We start from the raw sequence: 22,244 nt of genomic DNA on the forward strand, positions 1-22,244 counted from the left end.
ACTCTGAATTATGAGTGACATTGAAACTGTAGTTGTGTTATCAGCCTCTGTATGATAACTCATTAATTTTAAGCTGAATTTGATGGGAGGTTCTGTTATGAAATCGGGCTTGAGTCTTCTATTGCTTAATAATTTGTCTTTATCTGTTAGACTTAAAGTAGAATCATGATCTTATGAAGAGGAGTTTTATGTGGTCTCCTTTCTCATTTCAGCCATATACTGGCAAAACCGACATTTTACGATTCAGGAAAGCTCTTTTGCATTTCTGAAGATAGTTTTCTTTTTAAAGTTACTTCTTTATAGCCTCCACACACCAGTATGAAGGCATAAACTCCAGGTTTTGCTGCCCATTTCCTTACGTGGTGCTGAAAATACATGTGAGGTCATTTGTCAGTTGTCCCTAACACGTGGGATTACACGTATAAGAATAATATCCATTCAGATAAGAAGTGGGTGTGCTTAGTGGTGGGTTCACTATCAGTGCTGTAAAAGTAGAAAGCTTTAAGTGTTTGATACTGTAGTGGGAAGAACGATGTATCTGTTAACGGGTGGTTGCTGCCACTGTGCTGAAAAAATGGTTGAATGAAGGGACTTGGCAGAACTGAGAGTGAACAAACCCTTTTTGAAGTCTGGATTCCGGCCACATCCGTGCTCTGTGCCTGGGAATTGGAAATGAGGCACAGGCTTCAATCAGTGGGAAAAAAATAATGACAAAACTTTGAGAGAACCGTAGCCAGGAACTGAGAAGTGGCTGCTGCCTGGCTTCTACACCCTGGGTACTCAGCTTTGGAAATTTCAGAAACATTGAAGGGAACTTTTGTAAGGCAGCAGTGGCTTTGGAGCTTCTTGTCAGTATTAAGGATTTTTGGGGGGGGGGATACAATACTGCAAGTTCTGTAGACTTTTCTGGAGGACAGGAGAAAACTTCTGCATCGTAATAACAGATGTCAGATGACTGAACTTGCTTTTCTTACTTACCTTTGGCTCATGGTTCATGGCTCATGGTTCATGAGAGGCCCATGGATTCCTGCTCTTTGATTGATACTACATTTCTTATTGCCAGAAGGGTGTGTGGGACCAAGGATAAGCAGAACTAAATGAACTCCTTTCCAGAAAGCAAAACAAAACAAACACCTTTTTGACCTTGACAGCTTTTACAAATGGTTGCATTGACACTCAAATGGACTCTATGCATCTATCTCAGGTACAGTTTTATAGTACACAAGTCTTGACTAGTGAAGTCTCATGAACTTCACCAATGTAACTTCCAGCAGTTATGAGTGTGATTCAGGGAACTCATTTTCACAAGCGATGAAAATGACCAGAACTTCAATGTCACTTTTCCATCTTAACTTTCCATCATCATTAATGCATAGACTCCTACCAGCCTCTCATTCTCCTCTAAAATGACAACAATTGTTAAAGTACATTCCTGTATTTTTTTGGAAACAATATGGAAAAGGAGAGAGATTTTGCATCAGGACAAACAGATGGAGTGTGATGGTGCTATTGAAACCACTGCCCAAATACACATAGTAAGGGTTATAAATACCCATTGCTAAGTTTTCCACTTAAACATTTCTTTTACTGTATCGCTCAGTGTAATTATTTGGGTTTACAAACAGAAACCCCAGCATGCCCAAGAATAAGATTTGCATTATGGAGAAGCATTTTGGCCTGATATGCAGGTAATCTGAAGAACATGTTTCTTGAAGCTCACAGCATGGATCTTGGGCCCCTTGCATTAGCAGAGCTTCCCCCGCGAGTGCAAGGACTGGAAACGGGAGGCTTGATACTGGTTGCTTTTGGTCCCCTGGTGGCTGAACCTCTGAGGTAGCAGTATTCTGAGTGGAGACATGAATGCAGACAACTTGAACAAAATGGGATTTTATTTGCTACATTTTCTGAAAACTGTAATGTTACACAGTTTTTCCAAAATGTTCTTCAAATACTGTGTTGTTCTGAACACCTTATTATCACTTCATGGTACTACTTTGTTTTTTGGCTTAAACCCTTCTAGGAAAGATGTTGAGAAATAATTATTAGATTAGATTAGAAAGTTTTTTTAAGGACTTTCTAATTTTTTTTTTTATTTTGTTTGAAGTATGTGTATTAATTTCCAGTAGTTCTGCTCAGTAAGTAGAAGGCATACTGTGTGTAGACTGATCATTTAATATACTTTTGTCTTATGTGTTTATTTTTTCCAACAGCTGTCAAAACGCGTAACTTTTCTTGAAACAGAAAATGATGTAATGAACTATTTTGACAGAAAATAAATTGTTTCCTACCAGAATGAGGATTTTAGAAAACTCTGTAAAGTAACCTTGAAAAGTTTATACTTTGAGGCAAAAGTTATGGTGACCTTTGCGTAGATGCTTGTGCCCAAGAGGAAACAAAAGTGAAATTATTTCAGTACATGAGTCTTAGGAATTGGCAAAAGGCTTGTGCTTTTTATGCATCAGTGAGACTGGTAAGAAAATAATCATAAAAACAAAGGCTGTAGATTAAAAGGAAGCCGCAAAACTAAATGCAACCTAAAATAAACTTGAAGTTCAGCACAGATAATATGCATTAAATGAAGAACACAATGTTTGACAAAATTAAAAGGCAAGCAAGGTCTCGGGGATTGCATGTGTTATTGATGGACATAGGCCAGACTGCCAACTACCCGTTGTATAGTGCTGTCAATGTAAAATGATGAAATGTGCCAGATTTCCAGAACGAAATGTTGTTCTCAACTTCATCCCGCGCTTTCTGAACAGTGACTCGTGTCCTGCCTCATTTCAACACAGAACAGTCAGCAGCAATCTCATGGAACTGTAGAGCAAGCAGAGGAAGCCCCTTGCCCCTGACCCCTCAGGCTCCTGCCAGGGCAGCGGTGTCCCCACGTCCCTCCCGCGGTGTCCCCATGTCCCTCCTGTGGGGCTGGGGGAGCAGCGGGCCCTCTCTGCTCTGCCCCAGGCCAGAGCTCCTGGCAGCGTGCAAGAAACTGCTGCGGTCTGAGGGCAGTGTGTGGACTCAAAACTGAACTCAAGTGACAAGAGCCGGTAGATTAGAAAGATGAGGCATAAGTCGCGTGAAGTAAACATGCTTTCTCTCTGGGAAAAGGCTAGAGGTGGCTGAGAGCAGGAGACGTCCCATTGCTGCACAGAAGAGGCCTGCCTCCTGCCTCCTGCTGTGCCTGACGGAGGGTGGGAGCTGCCTCTTGATTCCTATGGCTCCTCTGTGGTATAGCAAGCATTATATTTTTAGGGGAGTTTTCCTGAAAGTACTCAAGCAAATACCAACAATTCTTGCCATATGTGTGGGGAACTGTAGTAAATAAATACTGTTTGAAGTAATTTTTAACTGACTCAGTGTGCTAATGTCTGTCTTGGTAAGAGCCTTTGACACTTCTGATGAAGCCATTTTGTATCATTAATTTATAACTGAACTGTATAAAATATATATTTCTGTATTAAAGATGCTGGTCTCCTGGCTTTGTTAGTCTCTGTGCAATGTTAGACTTCATGAATAGATAGACTTTATACATATATATGTATATATATATTTTAAAAAAATTAATCTCAAGAATGTCTGGAAAGCTAAATTCTAAGAAAAATAAGTCTTGCATTTTTTTTCTTTTTTGGCTTAGTATACGATTTTAATGTTTCATAGGAAACGCTTCATTTTTTTGGTTGCGTTCGTGTCTGTCCAGGATAGTAGATAAAGTAATTAGACTAGATGAGTAATTCTTAGGTTGCTGAAATCTACAGTCTCAATTAGCAAGATTAGGTGAGTAGAATTCCCTACTAGGAATCATTCCCTACTAAAGATCATGAGTCAGACCCCTTTAAATCACAGGTATAAAAATTAAAGAGAAGATGAAGTTCTTTTTGTTTTCTCTTTGTGAATCAATCTTATACCATGTCACATTTTCCAGCCCTTTTCAGCAACCACAGGAAACTGAAATTTTATGATGAAAATTAAATTTCCCGTGTCATCTTTTACTTTTAGAAATAATATATATATATATTTTAATCTATTATAAAACAGGAAATGAGTCTGTAACTTTTATTGTAGTGAGACAATATAGCTATCATATATAGAGATTTGATTATTATGGGATCAGAAAATCAATGAAGTAGCATGCCTGAAGGAATCGTTGCAGTATGAACTTGGTAGCTGAATATGAATGTGCTCCTAGTCCACTGGAAATGGAAGGTAGAATGTGTGGGATTTCTGCACGTGCATATGTGTGCATTTTAAAATATTGCTCCTAGGTTTTACACCTAAGCTAGTCCTTCACCGTGAGGTGGCATGAGGTGGTGGTCACTATATAATGCTATGAATGGCTTAAATAATGGATAATAAGTTGCTAAGTTGACATACCTTGCTATGGGCTTGTGGTTGCACCCATTGCTTGATAAATGACTGATAAAGCATTTTAGAATAATTAATCTGTGCAATATTGGCAATATCCAGTGTTGCTGGATAAATGAAGATAAGGTGTATTAAGATAAGACACTTGCATATGTCTGGTGGAACTAGGTGAAAGTGCACTTGGAAAAATAAATGATTTTTTTTTTTTCCTGCTATTAACCAGTTTATCATTAGTACCATGGGATTATGAATCACTCACTTCATGTTTCCTACTGTTGTATTTGCAGCTCACAGCTGGTCACATCCCAAAGCAAGTTACTTGTCTTTGTAACAGCCGGACTGTGTGCTGCATGTTATTAGTGTTAGGCCACCTCCTACAGTTTAGTTCAGTTGGAGAAGTAGTAGTTCTTGAAGGTTACACTTCTGGAGCATCATAAATTACACATATTTCTCTCTGATTTTTGTTCTGAAGTTGACTGCGGTTTAGTGATTGTGAAGTATTGGTGGACCTAAATAAAAAGAAAAAAAACCAACTGTTAATGATCTCTTTTCTTCTGCAGAAAATTACATCAGCAGTTTGAGATGTATAAGGAGCAAGTGAAGAAGATGGGTGAAGAATCACAGCAGCAGCAGGAGCAGAAGGGTGATGCCCCAACCTGTGGCATCTGCCACAAAACAAAATTTGCTGATGGCTGTGGCCATAACTGTTCATATTGCCAAACTAAATTCTGTGCACGCTGTGGAGGAAGAGTGTCTTTACGCTCAAATAAGGTATGGACTTAAAGTTTAGTAATAAACTTCTAACCTCAGTATCTTTTATTCATTGCTTATGCATCCTAACCACATAGCTACTGAAACAGATTTCCTTTAAGGATGAAATGATGTCTACTTTAGGGTCTTCTAAGACATCTGTCCTCATTTCAAATAATTTCCATTTGCAGATGGATTTGTGACTATGTACTTTACATTAACACACGCCACATTTCTACTGTAAGACTCATGCAGGTACAATTCTTTGAATAGAGGATTGAGTTTCTGTATTGGAGACCAGGAGGTCTAGCTAGTGAGCTAGTGATGCTAATGTTGAGACACTGTGACTATTGCAAATTAGAGCAAGGTTTTTTTTTTTAATGTTATGCTTGCCCAGAATCGTCTGTAGAAGATTATCGTAAAATGACTGTTAGAATAGTATATAGTGTGTGTTGCAGACTTTTAAAATGTTTATCTATTAAACATATGCAGATATATATACACATATAAGTATAATACATTAAAATATTCTTAGTAAAAATGCAATGCACCAACAGCATGGAGCTTCAGCTAGTATACTGGTGTTTATTATACAACAACAGGTAAAACAGCAAGTTGAATTTTTAAGAAGTTTGGTCATAGAATAAAACATTCAGTAGAACTGAGGTAGTCAGAAAACTTAAGTTCTAAAAGTAGTTTATTCAATGTTTTAGATGTTGACATCTCACACATCTTTCTCAGATTCAGAAAGATATTTGTAGAATGTTCTTGACTACTCAGGACTTCTTATGCTGCTGTCACAGCATCTTCTGTAAATCAATACAATCATTTATTTATTAATGTAATCATTTGTCAGTATCATTTATTTCCATAAATCAGTTTTTTCTTGTAATAGTCATTGCAAATACCATGCAAACTGCAAATATCTTAATCGCTTGGAAGGCAGGTGACAATGTTATGTATTTTGTGTCCAAGAATGAAGAGGAGGCTTAAATAATGGACTCAGGTTATGATTGACAGGGTAGAAAAGAACCTGCTACTTGCTGATGATTAAGGTAACTGAGATTATGTGTAAATCTGTCAAACTGCCTTGATACGACCAAATTTTGTCAAGGTAATTTAAAAATGTGTATAGAACCTTTTGTCTTGAGTAAGCTCACATTATTACTGCTTTTTACAGCTAAATTGTGTTACCATTAATCGGAGATACAATAATTTCTGTACTGATTTCATCTGATTATAAAATACTATTGAGACAGTTTCATGGATTCATTATGTCTACAAAGTTAGAGTCAAAGAATAAAAGCATTAAGAGGAAGGCTTCTTCTAATGAGATGTTCTGAGACATAATTTAGAATCATAGAATGGTTTGAGTTAGAAGGAATCTCCGTCAGAATAGATTTGCAGATATTTGTCTACTGTCTCTTGATAGGTTTCCAGTGAGATTCTTCCATAGCCTCTTAAGTCCACTGCTTAAAAAGTTTTTCTTAGTCTAACCTAAATCTGTCTTTCTGCAAGCCCACTTCTGCTTTCAGTATTACGAGTCTGTTCAGCAGCTCTTCTCAGTTGGTATTTTTCTACTACTATGGATAATTTAGTGTGGTAAATAAACTTTTCTGGCTCTCATTCCTTTCTGTTCTTGATCACTTATGAATATGCTGGACGGAGTATCTCTAGAGAGATTCTCTGTGAGGCTTCACTGGTGATACTTTTCCCTTAAAAAGCCCCAACCATTTATTCATGTTCTTTTCTTTTTGTCTTAAACTAATAAAGTTTTCTCATGGAATAAGAATATTTATTCTTTTTTCATGTCCACTGATATTCTTTAAAATCCCAGAGGCCAAACTCAGCTATATCAGCAGGTATCACTTGGTGACTCCTTGAAGGAATTTTAGTAAATTTAACAGACATGACTTACCCTTACTAAAGTTGATACCTTTAGCTTACAGAGCGAAAACATGAAACTTACATAGCTGATTCATATGCTTGCATTAAAATTAAGTCAATTTTGTGCAAAAATGATCATTATCTGGAAGTTCCTTCTAGATCAGATAAAATTGATAATGATGGTACGCTGCTTCTGTGCTCCTGCTTATGACCTTAGGGACTGGAGTATTCAGCCAGGATGGGGAGTTTAAATTTTGTGGCAATAAGGGAGCTTAAACTGGCATCTCTTACGATTATGAACAATTTCAGATTGATTGCAATTTTGTTTCTCAAATAATAAATCACATAACAGCAACTTGTAGTGGTATAGGTGCCACTGATACACAAGATAACATTGGTATTCATTCTTAATCATGTACTGATTTATACAGGAAAATACACAGAGTGAGGCAGTAGGCAGCAGAATGAGATTTATGCAGCTGAGAAATTTATATGTTAAAATGTTTGACATCTACTGCCTTCAGATAGATAAAACTTTGTGTTCAGTAAATATAATTTTCAACAGCCCAGAATGCCAGTTCAGTAAATCAATCTTTCAATTCCTAGAGGAAGAAAACAATACTTGTGTGAAAACTTAATTTGATGTATGGGGAATACCTGCTTTCAGGATGTTCGGCAATCTACTATCTACACCTGCTGAAACATCCTTCTCTCTTTGTCTTTGAACATCAAAAATAAGAGATTTTCAGTTGCTTCCTAGGGCCTAACATCTGTGTTTGAACTACATAGATAAAATATAGGAAAATTCTCTCAGTTTCTCTTTGTTTCTGTCAAAAATTTGCATTTTGATTATTTTTCTGGGGTTATATTTGATTTTCAGAGAACCATCAAGTTCTTTTCTTTGCTGAGTGCATTTCCAGCTGCAGGACATACAGTGTGGACCATCCATATGCAGCCACAAAGTGTAATCCATTTCATTCTCTTGACAATTGACAGGCACCAAAGAATTAGTCTGTCACAGTCAGGATTTCCAGGTCACTAGGATTTGGAATAAGCTCAGTGATTTGCAATCACATACAAATAAGTTGATCCTTAAGAGACATGGTTTGATTCTGTGTTTCTCTAGAAGTGACATTAATGACTTGATGGAAAGGATTTCTCCAAACCATTTTTTAATTTTCTTCAGTTTAGGCCATGTAACACCTGTAGAATCTGGTAACGTACAACTGTATTATTCTTTCTGGAGAATCTCTGTGCCATTATCTCAGGAAGAAATAAAAGGAAGCTGCAGAATTATTCCAAAGACAGTCTCCTATTTAAAAATTTCAAATTCACGGCTGGAGACTGTAAAAGTTATCCTTCTAACTGGGATGAATTTCACATCTCATGTCTCTCTGTGAATAGAATAGAGTTCACATTATCAGATACATTAAGGACCTCCAGCACAACTGAACTCTGGTCATGGTTATCTGAAAACAACGATGCCACAGTGACCATCCATGATTGTTAAAACATTTCTAAACAATGATTAACTCCATTTAATTTGAGGTGAGCAGCTTTCCAAAGTTATGCCCCAACTTAGCAGGACTACAGTTCAGCCATATACCTCGTGGTCCTTAGCACAATCCCCTCCCTGTCCCTCACCTCCAGCAGTATTTGGCAGCCTGTGCTTGAGGGCAGCTCTGATGTGGCCCAGCTATAGCCTGAGATCAGCCCAGGTAAAGCTGTGGGAGAAGGAGTCCTGTGGGGGCTTCCACCCCCTGCCTGGGGCTGCTTTGTGGCTCAGGCATTCGGCCTTGGTCACTCCCTTGGTGCTATGGCTGGTCTGTGCCCTTTGCTGACCTGCATCTGTAGCCTGGCTCTTCTGGCTGGCCTTGGTTCTGCCTTATCACCACGGCCCTGTTGGGAATACCCTGTTCTCCTCGTGAGAGGAGACAGCTCTGTTGGTGGGGGCATGGCCTGGCTGAAATCACCCTTTTCTCCCTGCTCCTGGCCCTGGCTAGGCCGCTGGCCTAGTCTGTGCCTGGGCAGTATAGAAGCAGCATGCTGTCCCTGCAGAATGCAACTCATTGCTGCAGTTGGTACTCAGATAAAAGGCTTGCACAGCAACCATTTTGAACCAGGAGACATTGCTCCTTTCCAGCCTCTAAGCTTCTCATGCAAACTTACATGTAGCAATGCTGATACCCAGCTGCAGAATTGCTGTACTGACACCTCAAGTTCTCTTGATTCTTCAGAAAAAAAAATCTGTGATTCTAATAGAAGCTTTGTGGGTATTATCATTTCTTTCAAGTGATACTGCAGAAACTATTTTTGTTACTTGCTTTATTATTTTAGGCTATTTTCGCTTGGTGGCTGTTTTGAATCTCATTAAAGAGCAGATCATAGCCTCAATTTCAACAGAGGCTAGGCATATTTGAACTCGTCACTCTATTACAGAGCTTTCAAAAACCTTAGAGTTTATTATGATCCTGACACAGTGAAGAACTGATAATATTAGGCAAACTGATATTTTTGCACTTAAGGTGAAAAAATACTTTCTTCAACAGTGGCTTTGGCTTACCCAGTCAAATGCCATATTCACCTTGTAACATTTTTTTAAAGGATAAGGTGTAGCTATTGACTTAATGCTACATTTCTTCTGCATATGGAATGGAATTACAGTTATTTAACTCACATTTCTGAATATTGTCTGAATATTCATGGAGGTAAACGCCTTTTCCCACAAAACTGATATTAAAACGTACTTGCATTTTCACTGAATAAATATTGCCAAAATCTGACCAATTTGTTGCTTTTTAAGCATTTGTTCTTTGAGAACTGGATGGGATAATTTCTTAAATATCTTTGCTATTGAAACGACTGACTGGACTGCCTCTCATATGGTCAGTCATGTCACTCCTTATGGTGTACTGGTGTGAACTCAAATGCTGTGCATCAATGGCTGGGGTAAGCAGCTGAGAAGCTGGAGGTAGTTCTAGGTGTTTAATGAAGAGTAACTGCTTGTCTTGAATTTCACATTTCTTTGAATTTCATTTTCTGTTTCTGAAAAGAGACACTTCATCCTGAAAGTTGCTCCATATAGGTAGATTCTGTCTGAATCAGGTCTTGTAGATCAGTTGCGATTTACACATTACAGGGTGAATGACAGGATTTAGAGTCAGAACTGCCTCCAAAGCCACCAGTTTCTGGAATTGCTGCTTTGCATTGGAAAATTTGCACTGATATGTTGAAGTGTTTAAAGCTCTTCCTATGCAGTTAATTTCTGAGAAATATCTTACATCTCCATTGAGCATATAGTTTATAAATGAGTAAATATGTATTATTTAATCATTACCTAAGCAGTGCTTGTACTTTGGAATATCTTCTAAGCTAAGAGAGAGGATACTTGTCTACTGATATATCAAAATGACTGATCTGCCACAATTTTCATAAATATTGACCAAGTTTGTAGGAGATATGAGTTGTTCTGTTCTCCTTGCCTGCATTGTTAGTAGCATTTAGCATTTACTTTATATTTTCTGTGATTAAAGTTAAGTTTTTTCAAGTAAATTTAAGCTTTTGGAAACTCTTGAACACAAATTAAGACTTGGCAAAAAGAAAGTGTGAGGGAACAAAACAGTGCTACCAGATCAGTATTTATGAGCCAATAGTTTCTAATGTTAGAACCTAGTGACACAAGAGTAGATATTAGAAAAACAGCCTCAAAGCTCTTAAGCTGTCTTCTCTTAAATACATATCAGTGTTACAGTGAGAGTTTGTTTCTGTCTTCTAGATTTGATATGAGTCTTCTCTATTACTGGTTTGTATATTGTCATCTACTTTTCTTCTTATATTAACTTATTTCTTGTGCATTATGGTTTTACTCTTAAATGTTCTAAAGATCCTTGTATTTTAGGTGAAAACTACTGAGTGGAAAAAGTAGATTAGAACATAATTCACAGTCTGAAGAAGTGTAGATCATCCATGTGTTTGCAGAAGACTAATAGAATATTTAATAGTTAAAATTTGTTATATATAATTGTCACTTACAACTTGGATAGACCGGAACACCATGTTAGAGTAGAATAAAAATAGTCAGTACATTGAATAAATTATGCTAGTCATTATTTTGGGGAAAGAGATAAAAGTGGGAAAGATTCATACTGATGGCTAAGCGGAATGTTTAAATATATGCAGGTGTATAGTGTGTATATAGTTGAAAGCTATTTAAAAAGGCTACTATAGCTAGATTTTCTTAATGAGTGAGGACAGACTATTGATGAATAATTGTTGGGTTGGAAAGGACCTCTGAAGGTGTCTCACCCAACCTCTTGCTCAAAGAATTTTGAATTACATTAGTTTTCTGCGGTCCTTGTCCAGTTGAGCTTGAATCTTCAAGGATGCCACTCTGCTGCCACTCTGAGCAAACTGTTCCAGTGCTTCACCACTCTCTTGATTAAAAACAAAACAAAAATTTCCTACATCTAGTCTAAAGTTCCCAAGTTCTATCTTATTTGTTGCCTTTTGCCTTATGCTTCACTGTTTATCTTTGAGGAGAACACTACGCATAATACTACGTGTCATCAAATGACCAAATTATGGGTACTGCATAGTGAAGATTGTAAGGGATTAACACTCAAAATGGCACTATTTCTAAGCAGTTCCTTGAAATATCACAGGCCTTGTTTATAGTCTGTTTTAAAATTTCAGGAATAGTGGTGCACTGGAGAATATGAATAACTGAAGGTAAATAACAAGATTTTAAAAGTTATTAAGACAGTAAATACTGTGCTAGAGACAGACAATTCTGCTTCAAAGAGTAGTCAGCCTAGGTAGGTAGAGCAGTAAGCTAAGTTCTATGATAAAAAAGTAGCATTTTTTTCATGCATTTTCAAAACTTTGTCAGTATTTGCTATTTTACCTGCTTCATTACTTGTAGGAATTAATTTAATTAATTTAATTTTGTAAAGCTCTCTTGTTTAAAATTGAATACAGTTTTTAACTGTTGTCTGTATCCTTAAACTGGGGAGCTGGGCTAGTCTGACCCAATTGCTTTTCTGCGCTCCTACTTACAGCTTCCTGCAGTTGAGAGACATTCACCAAGAAAGGAACCTAACCAGGCAGGCATTTATGATTTCAAAACTTTTAGCCTCTGTGCTAAAAATGTCTGGTAATGCTCCTCTTGCATAGTAGAGTGTATTTCTCCAGAGGTGAGAATGAGAGACTGAGGCATTAGGTGTTCTCATTCCAAACATCTATGAACAACTCCCGCCACTCTTACTGTGGTGGGACAGGCAGCCCTGCTAGGAAAGCAGTGGTGCACCAGATGCTGTGCAGATAAGTGACTGCACACTGATAATGCTTACAAATTCTTTGGTTTTAGATAGCTTTCAATGCTATTCCTTATTTCTTTAATTGAGAATACTTGAAAAACTGTAGCATCTTTGAAAATGCTTTAAGTTAAAACTTGAAGTTTTACCACTGCACATAGGATCACAGAGTAAGTTGAGAGTGGTAGGACCTGGGGAGGTTATCTAGTCCAATTTCCTGCTAGTGCATTGTCCTTCAGCTGTGCGTCCTCAAGAAAATTCTAGCTTTGTCTTCTCTGTAGCTCACCTTGAGGTAGTTAAAGATTGCAAACAGTTCCTCTCTTCCCCCATCCATCCGCATCCCAGCCTTTAGGCTGAATAAGCCTGTGTCCCTCAGCTTCTCCTTGTGTGCTCTGCCCCTTGACTGTCTCAGCTGGCTCTGCTGTATTCTCTCCTGTTTGTTTGTGTCTGTAGCATTGGGGAAAACCTAAAACTTTTGTAAGAGCACAGGAGCACAAAGTTACATGTCATAAGGGTATCTGAATAACAAACCTATAAGATGAGTTGTCATCCTTTCTACGTGAGCAGTTTTATTTCCAACATAGCGAAGTGCTTGTTTGCATGCCTAGATTTAGTCTGTGTCTTGGCATGTGACGTTGACGTACCAGAAAATATTGCTCATTTATGCATTTTTCATCATCATTCACAAAAATGGGAAACAGTTTTGTCTGAAACCATTTTGAATATTTTTGTTTTCTGAAGTATTATTCCATTTACAATTTTAGCTAAAAAGACAGTTCCTTCAAGGAAACTAATACTGGGAATATTTGTATTCAATATTTATGAATATGAAAAAGAGTATATAAGTAATACAGATCTGACATGACATGCAATGAGTGCTTGAGAAACTCTGTCTCCTTGTGCTTTAAAACCCTACTATTTTAAAGAGCTATTGAGTGATGAGCATGGAGTTATGCCATAATGATGAATGCCCTATTTCTGGCTAGAATAAACAAAAAATCCTTAATTTCGATGGACTCAGTGCAAGTGCAAAAGGTTGATGCATGCTAATCATTTGCAATACTGGGGTCCAAGGCATGTGGAGCTAAATTCTGCATCCTTTTTATGACATGCCCCATTTAATATATTAAGGTAATTCAAAATATTTTGGAGTAATGCCTTAGAAAATTCCACAAAGAAAATAATTTTAATTTGTACAAATATTTTCTTGGATAGATAAGATTTCTCAATTTCACCCATAAAAATAAGAAAATGATTAAAATGAAATATTTTTCAGCGGATCCTCTTCACCACTATGGGAAATAAGAATGACATAATAATTCCTTTGAAATTTGTTCATTTATTTTACTAACAAATACTACTGCTTGCTTTCAGAATGAAAGTGACTCTTTCCTTCTTTGTCTTTTTTCTGTCCTTTCTTTCTTGCTTTCGTGGATATGAACTCCAGGAGGACAAAGTGGTTAGAGCCTTTTTTCTGTCTTAAGTCCTTTTCTTTTATGAGTAGATTGTTTCCTGGCCTACATTTGCTTTCATTTACACAGGTGTAATTCCTGCTAAAGGCAAGGGGAGTTATTATCATTGAAATGAAAGCAATGTTTGGCATGAAAGGCTTATCTGTTTTTCAGATAATTTACTAATAACCTGTGGGTTGTTGTGGACATTATGCATGATATTCCTCTCTGCGGCTTTTGTGAGCATGCCCCTACTTTTCCTTTAGTTTGCAATATGATATGTGCACAGTTGAAAAAAAAAATGAGTAGGTAATTATCTGGGAGGTGTTTCTCTTACAAAAATACAAATTAATTTTATCACAGTGATATAAACCTTTAAAATCACTTTTTCCCTATGTGGTAGCAGTGTTGTTGATATTCTCAATCTCAAATGTTGTTGATGTTCTCAATATTTTGGCTTCTTTTAGTAACTTTTTGTAGCATGGTAGTTCTTTTTTGATTTTTTTAATGACAATACAGTTAGATGTCAGTAATAACTAAGAAAACATATCTGTTCTTGCCATCTAAGAATATGCCAGCAATGTCATAGAGCAATCCATTCACATATGCTATTTTTAAAATGAAATGGCACACAGGCATTCAAAAAATGTGGTGCACATATTGTATTGAGCATAATGTTGAATTAATGTTAGAAGTTATGCATGTCACTGACACTGTGTTTATTTTGCTGATATTACACCAGAAGTAAATATTTTAATCTGATTTTATTTTAGATGCATTTAGAAAAGGTAGTATAAAGATGAATTTGAGAATAAGCCTGAATATATTTCAATATTTTACTAGATTATATGCAATTATTAAAAAAGAGAATGGAATCAAGAAAACTACCTGAACTAATGTAAATTTGCTCTTCCTTGAAAATCACTAATGTATTCCGAAGGGAATTGCAATTTCCCTGTAGTGCTTGGCAAGTAAGTTCCAATATTTGATGCCTAAGGAGATTCTTTAGCATCCATATGCAACATGGCACAGTCTTTCATTGCAAAAAATGGGATTTATTTATTGGTAGCAGTGTCAAGGCTCACATTCAGCTCACATGTATGGCTCAGAAATATGTTGCTTCATATAAAAGTTGTAAGTCATTTGCTGTTGTTAGCATTTAGGCAATGTTTTTACTAGGGGGCAAGCAATCTTTGTGGTGCTCCCCAGTCTGTTGGAGGACTACATAGTTTTCTTTTGGCCTGCATCTTCATACTTTTTTTTTTTTTTTTTCCAAATAAATGCTGTGAACTCACAGAAGCCATGAAGTAACACCAGTTACAAGAATAACAGAGGTAGCTGTAGAGGTCAAATGGTGGTTGAGTCAAAGGAACTATTTTCTCCTTGAAGAATTAATTTATCCTGTTCCGTATAACCTTGTAAGTAATTGATGTTAACAGTTTTCCCAGAGTCAGTCCAGCAACTAATGCCCGTGAGGTACTCACACATGTTGTAGCAGTACCAAATCCTAAATTCACTTGGGGACGTGAGTGGGGCGCCAGGGAGAGGGAAAGAGAAAGGGGGTTACAGGAATAATGTTATATGATTAGCTAGTTTTACAGTGTGCCTGTGCTAAGGAGCAAAGGGACAGGAATTTCTTTAGCTAGTGAACTGTTTAGATTTTTTCATAAGTAACAATTGCACATCAAGGAGCTAAAGAGTTCTGATGATTTTGAAATACATGTCTTAGAAGTTACAAAAGGAAGAAGGAACATATTAGAGGTCAGACTTTTCTTTACTACAAGTATTGTGACGTAGGGACAGCAGCGGTCTTCATCTTGCTCTTTTAGTGCTACTAGTATGGTTAAAAGCCTTGGTGTGTTGTATACAGATACCCTCAAAAGGTATATTTATACCCTCAGTATAAATAGGATTTTTTTTTTCTTAATTTTGTGTGATACAGCATTTAGTAGGAGGTTAATCAAGGCAAAGAGTCCTTAATATTACCAGCTACCTGTTTTTATTGTTAGCAATTTTCCATTGTTAACATATTAGAGAAGGCATGAATTCCAGTATTTCTTAGGAAGCCTATTCTGTATTGAGTAGCTGTAGAGTGGCAAATTCAATCTACATACGGATAAAGCTATAAATATTTGGTGATTGTTGGTAGGATGTTGACTGTATGATTCAACAATAGGGAGTTAGAAAATCAGGTGTATCCAAAGCCTGTGAGGTGTTATAGAATAGAAAGTATTTAACGTTTCAGTTTGTCGTCTTGAGAAATAAAGATTAAGATTATAAAGAAAAACTGGGACTCTGCATGTTGATGAATGAAGGAGACAATCATATACCAATCTGCTGGTGCTGTTTACTATGGGAAATGGAGTTGGACGTGAATTCTCACTCTGTTGTAATGTTGCAATTGTACTGTTAAATATACATAGAAGAGAGCTTACATTTCATACTGCTACCACACTGGAGGATAAAGCTTGCTGTATCTGTTTCCAAGTCGAATCACTTGTCCCAGCCAATCATTAGTCTGCTATCACCGTATATCAAGTACTTTTGCAAAATCAAGGCCCAAATGTGACAGAAAGGAGTCATTTATGTTATAAAAGAGAAAAATCATCTCTGAGGAGGAAATAGTTGACTATTTTTTAAGGAAAAATAATGTTCAGTGATTTTTTCCATCTTCTGTATTTTTATTTTCTTTAAATAACAAAGGTATATTTTAAAGGATTTTGTGCATTAGTGTTGCTATTATTCAATCAAATGTGACCATGAAGCAGAGGAGTGCTCTTTGAGCAACGAGAGTCAATTAAGGCTGACTGAAGTGAAGTGTATTTCAAAAAAATAAAGGTGCGCAGGATCTCCTTCCTCCTACTTAGATTTTCACACTTACATTCCTAACCAATTCCTAAATTTATTAAGATGCGCAACATCATAAGCTGTAGTAGTGAAAACATACAGCTATATCATTGAAAACCATTAAATTAAATGATTAAAAACATATGGAACTAAGAAGTGCAATGTAAGTTGTGTAAAAACATATCTTCACTGCAAATACTATTAAATGAAGTAGTGGTGAATATTTTAATTTTGACTGAAGTTTAGCTTGTTTTTAAACAAAACTATATTTTTATACCTTTGCTTGGAGGCAGTGGCTTTAAAGTCATTGATACTTTGAGGACACAAGGAAGTCTTTAAGGATGTTTTTGGCAGGAGAAAACATGGATCCTTCTGATTTAGGTTCCTTCTTCACTTGCTGGTTATGGATCTGGCTTTTCAAAACTTCTAAAATCCGCATGGAATATTTAGTTATGAATATTTGAGGTTTAGATACATCGATTCATGCTTTTCAAGTGCTTGTTTTCCTATTCTTTGTTTAATAACTGCCTCAGGCACAGAGATTAAAAAAACCAACAACCAACCAACCAACCAAAAAAAAAAAACACAACAGCTCAACAGCTTTATGGTTTGAGTTAGCTCTAACTTAATTAAATTATGTGGAACTATAATTTGCAACAAATATTGTTGAGGTCAGTGCTGCCCTGTCTGAAAGAGAGTGAAAATCTCATTCTGGATTAGACAATGTCTGTAGCTGGTAATGAAATCTGTTTTTTCTCTCATCCCAGGAAGTTAGGAGGCAGTTGCTGATTGTCATAAAACTGGAGTCAGCTGAAGCAAAAGATGGTTTATATGGGAGTGTATGACATGGAAGAGACACTTTTTGAAATCTGAAGGTGAAAGAGGTCTTTAAAGACACCATGAATCCTTAATATTCCTGCTAGTGAGATGAAGTTTCTCCTTATTTTTCATGCAACCCCTTCATAACAGTGCTGGGGGAATAGTCTCCCGGCAAGCAGTGATGATACTGGAACCTGATCTGGAGTCCACCAGGTAGATCAAGTGGAAAGACTGAACTGCTAGGTGCTAATCTCACATATACTATCACACACCTGTAACTCAAACTGGAAGAATCGATTCTCTTTTCATAGCTGTATTTCTGCATTATAAATTGAACACTCGTGACATGAAATGGGCAGTTCGGCTGCCTGGCATAGGGACAGTCTGGTCCTTTCTCTGCTCTTTCATCTCTTTTAGCAGGTTTAGGAAGTTGTTTTTAGGAAATCTGTTATAAGGTGCTATAGGTAAATGAAAGCCTTCAACAGAACTGCTTATAATTCTGTAAAGGATAAACCTGAGGTGCAAAGCTAGGGAACTTCATCCTTGTTCTGTCTTTATCCATTGAGTGAAGAGGGTAAAACATTTAACACTGTCCTTGAAGTGGGTCTTCTACCTTTGTAATAGTATGTATTTTGAAATATGTAAAGGCACAAACAAATAGCTTGTCTTAAAAATTATATCTTCCACCTTCATGAGTCTTAAGAACCTGCAGATAATAACTTTTTGATGGAATTGTCTCAAAGTCTTCTTTAGGCAAATTCAGATTCAAACATATTTACTGAATAGGTTCCCAGGTTAATTCCCCTAATAACTGGACCAACTCTGGAGTTTTAACTTTAATTATTAAATCAAGGTTTAATCATTTTTGCGGTTCTAGACAGACCAAGTACAGACAATTGCAGTCATTTGTAGCAATATAGCCTCATAAAACAATTCTATGTAAAATTACATTAGAAAAGATCAAAAGCAATTAACATTGGGCCTTGTTCTCCCTATGTGTCTTACTGCAGATAAAAACTTCCGATTCCCCAGTTTTCCTTTGGTGTATTACAGAGTAATGAATTACATTATTCCAGTCAGGAGAGACCAAAGTGCTTGTGAGAACGCCCACATCATTTTGTGGAAATTTCATTTGAACTGTTAAACAAGAGAGAAAGTGTTTCTCATTTTACTACTGTCCCCCTGAAGTGATCCTGGGCCCAGCCAAGAATCCTGTTGTTTCTACCCCAGCTATGTTGCAGGCCTGCGCTTCCACGGTGCCCTGTAGCAATCTGGGATTGCCCAGATGTGACAAATATTTGTAATAATCTTTGGGAATAACCTAAATCATGGCTTATTTCTCACACCGTTGCCTTCTTGCTTTTGGAAAATACCTGTTTGGGTAAACTCTTACCTGCTGTTGCCACTTGACTCTGACCTCTGTGTCTTATCAGGAAACATGCTCCGAGTATCATCAAGTTTTTAAGGTCTGTCAATGCTCTAAGGGATATGTTGTTAAAGAAATGCGTTGATTTTTTGATTACTGAAATTTGGGAAAAACAAACAACTTCTTTACAAAGCAACTTGCAAAAACAACAGGATATTTCATAGACTTAAAATACTTCTGACAGAAGTCTCCTGGACCAGCTATTATGTAGGATTATTTTGCTGAGACATTTCTCAGCTGCAGGAAGCTTAATGATTTTCCTCAGCTCTTGAGTGTTGTCTTTCAGATTGGGATCTCTAAAAGTAATTCAGAGGGTTGGCAACTTAGACCTTCCTGTCTTAGTTCACTTGTCCGGGTGTGTTCTCTGATCCTATTTCTCATGTATCCATTTGTCTGAGCTACTCTCCTTTATCTCTACAGAGTTCAGAGCTCACTCTTGTTTTCCTCATCACTAAGGAGCCTACCTCCAGTAACCGAAGGTGCTTCTAACAAACATGATAGTGAAAACTCACAGTTTTTCTGTCTTCTGTGTCTTGCAGTTGGATTGCAAAACATAAATACATGTAAATAAAAATAACTTTCTCTGTAGATAACTTTAAATACTTAGATTTTCAGTATTTTCAAGACTGTCACAATGTTACATATAAGACAAAATAGTCAGTACACATACATCTTATTAACGTTGTAGTTTTAAACTTGCCTGAAGTCCTGATGAAGACCATACGTAGTAAATAAATCATTCTGATGGCTAAATTGGCATGCAAATGTTATTCCTAAATTAGATCTCTTTCTGAGTGTTGTTAATTTTGACAACCTTACTGTCATACTAAGACACACTCAGTCAAGGAACACGGAGATTACACTGTGTTGTAGCTGAACATCATATTAGCTTCTGTGAGCTGCTGAGAAGTTCAGCTGAGAAGCTGGAGGACAGTGGGATGGAATGAGACTTCTTTCTTTTTTTTTTCTTTTTTTTTTTTCTTTTTTTTTTTTTTTTTTTCTCTCTCTCTCTCTCTACTGAAAAGCCCTTTGGCCCATTTCCTCATGGACAGACCAATGATACCATGGTGTTCAAGGGAAGAGGGAAAAGGGGATGTGGCCCTAGAAATTGCCATTCTTCTTTTCTAGTTTTTCTTGTACTTGAAAGTTAATTGGAAAAATGATAATAAACTTCTTGATACAATCTAGCTTCAGAATAGTCTTAATCAGTGCAATCTAAAGACTACAGAGTTTTTAATATAAGTCTGTATTAAGACTCTTTGCTTTTGTTAGCAAACTCCATGCTTGGAGAGCACATTCAGATGTGTTTCTTGCTTAAAGACGAACCAGAACACTAACTAGAGAAGTAAATAGGTGTGAAAATCCTTTTACACCCATATATGTACTTCTGTATCACATGAGAAAGGGTTTGTACGCCCAATGGCTTGTGTAATTTTTCCACCTACAACAATCAGTGTAAAAGATGTTAGTTCTATAAATCTTGTCTTTCAGGTGTACACTCTGCTGGTGTAATTTTAGTTGGCTTGTTTTAGATGGTACTAAGTTTCTGAAAACCATCGGAGTTGATATAGAGAGAGCCTGGTGGAATGACGGGCTGGCTTTCATTTTGCTATTTGTCTTATCCTGATGGCATTAGAAACTTGTTTTCTAATTTCAGATTGTGAACCATTTACCACTTCGTAGCTTCTTCAAGCTATCTTAATATAGATTTATCTTAAAATATATATGAAAACAGCATAACAACAATAGATAGCGTTAGATACAAATACATTTTAACTATCATTTTCTTTGTTGAAATGAATTTGCAATTCCAGAACAGGAAGATGAAACAGTTCTTGAGCAGTGAGTTATAATTGCCACCTGTTGCAATATTCAGAAACCATATCATGTGCTATTAAGTTCCAGGTGTAGACCTTTATCAAAGGTAGCTCAACAAATTCCTTGTTTCAGTCTCAGGTGTGTAACAGCACACCTAGGACTCTATGGACACAGTTAGCCACAGCACAGCAGGGGATGTTATAAATGTTTAATTATCTAGATTCAGCTTCAGTGGCTGGAAACCAGTGCCTATTTATATAAATAATGAAGACATTGCCAGTAAAAGAGTAGAGAAGCCAACCTCCCAAGGTGTTTTTTTTTTTTTTTTTTTTTTTTTTTTTTTTTTTCCCTGAACTCTTTGCTTAGAACTTTATCTAGTGTCTTCAAGGAACACATTTTTTATAGGTTGAGGAATTAAATGAAAAAGTCTTTGCACCTGGGTTAATATTGCCTGTTTGCTGTTTAGATCTGCTCTGAGAAAATAGGAATTTATATGACAAACATCTTTTGATGCATCAAATATTGGATGCACAGACAAGACAGTTACTTAGCATAGTATGCATGACTTTATGCAGACAATTTCGGCAGATCTTGGACTTGTCTTGGACAGTGTGTTCATGGAGAAAGTTTAAATAAATGTGAAAAATATTGTGTTTAAATGAGATGTCTTCTGTGAAGTATAAATAGGAGGCATTTGAAAATTAAAAATCCCTTGGTTTGACTTACTGTAAAGATGCCTTCATTCAGCATCAAGGAGATCTACGGAGAAATCTGGATTTCAGGTAGCTAATTCAATTTTAGTCAATTGATGTGTGCAAATGTTTGTAGTTTATTGAGAATTAGTTCAAAGTAGTTCAAAAGTCCTTTTTATCATTTTAGATCTGCACGAAAAAAAAAGCCAACAATGCTTTGTAAACCAAATACATATACAAAATTAACAGGAGTCCTGTTTGCTGTTGGGGATAATGTGCTTTCACAAAGTAGATTCCTAGAGTATTTGTATACTGATAGAATCATAGATGTGTCTTAATTAATAGAAGTTAGAATATTAGTAATTTAGTTTACTATGTATATGAACACACCTCCCATTTAGCTTTAAATGTCTAAAGTTCTTGGGGGATGTTAATAATGTTCATTTAACCTGTTCATCTTTCAGTTTCACTGTAATTGCTACATAACTTCAGAGTCATGACCTGGTTAATTAAGGTGTACTTGCTCACAGATACTTGGTCATGTGGTTAAGAAAGATGATATTTATTGTTGTTAACAATTTGGATTTCTTACAGCTCTAGGTAGGGAGTGTGTGGTGCCTTTCTGAGAGTGTAGAATAGTTTTGCCTCTGCATTGGAAGATGGGGTTCAAATGCTTTTTTTTCCCTTGATATGTACAACGGTCTAGTTGTCTGTTCACATTTGGTGTTAGTGCATTTTTTAAACTCCAGTACTATGATGATTTTGTATATTTTAACAAATAATTGTTGTTCTTATATGAGAAATGAAATTTGTCTCTCTTAATGTCTCTTTTAACCTACTTTAAATTATCTTTTAGTTTTATCTGATCCTGGCTTTGTTT

The 22,244-nt window shown here is 36.5% G+C and overlaps 1 protein-coding gene across 15 annotated transcripts in view; it reads left to right on the forward strand.

The window, feature by feature from the left end:
* RIMS2 (regulating synaptic membrane exocytosis 2) overlaps positions 1 to 22,244 on the forward strand; it is a 457,720-nt gene that overhangs the window by 78,783 nt on the left and 356,693 nt on the right. For 9 of the 15 annotated variants that reach the window (XM_035316481.1, XM_035316485.1, XM_035316482.1 and 6 more), the window contains 2 exons: positions 4,923 to 5,133; positions 13,759 to 13,770. In XM_035316481.1, coding sequence (XP_035172372.1) covers positions 4,923 to 5,133; positions 13,759 to 13,770 — 223 coding nt within the window. The remainder of the gene's footprint in view (positions 1 to 4,922; positions 5,134 to 13,758; positions 13,771 to 22,244) is intronic. The other 6 variants (XM_035316490.1, XM_035316488.1, XM_035316492.1 and 3 more) reach the window with 1 other exon arrangement.

The sequence above is a fragment of the Oxyura jamaicensis genome, chromosome 2 (genome assembly GCF_011077185.1).
Source record: "Oxyura jamaicensis isolate SHBP4307 breed ruddy duck chromosome 2, BPBGC_Ojam_1.0, whole genome shotgun sequence".
In the NCBI taxonomy this organism is placed as follows: domain Eukaryota; kingdom Metazoa; phylum Chordata; class Aves; order Anseriformes; family Anatidae; genus Oxyura; species Oxyura jamaicensis.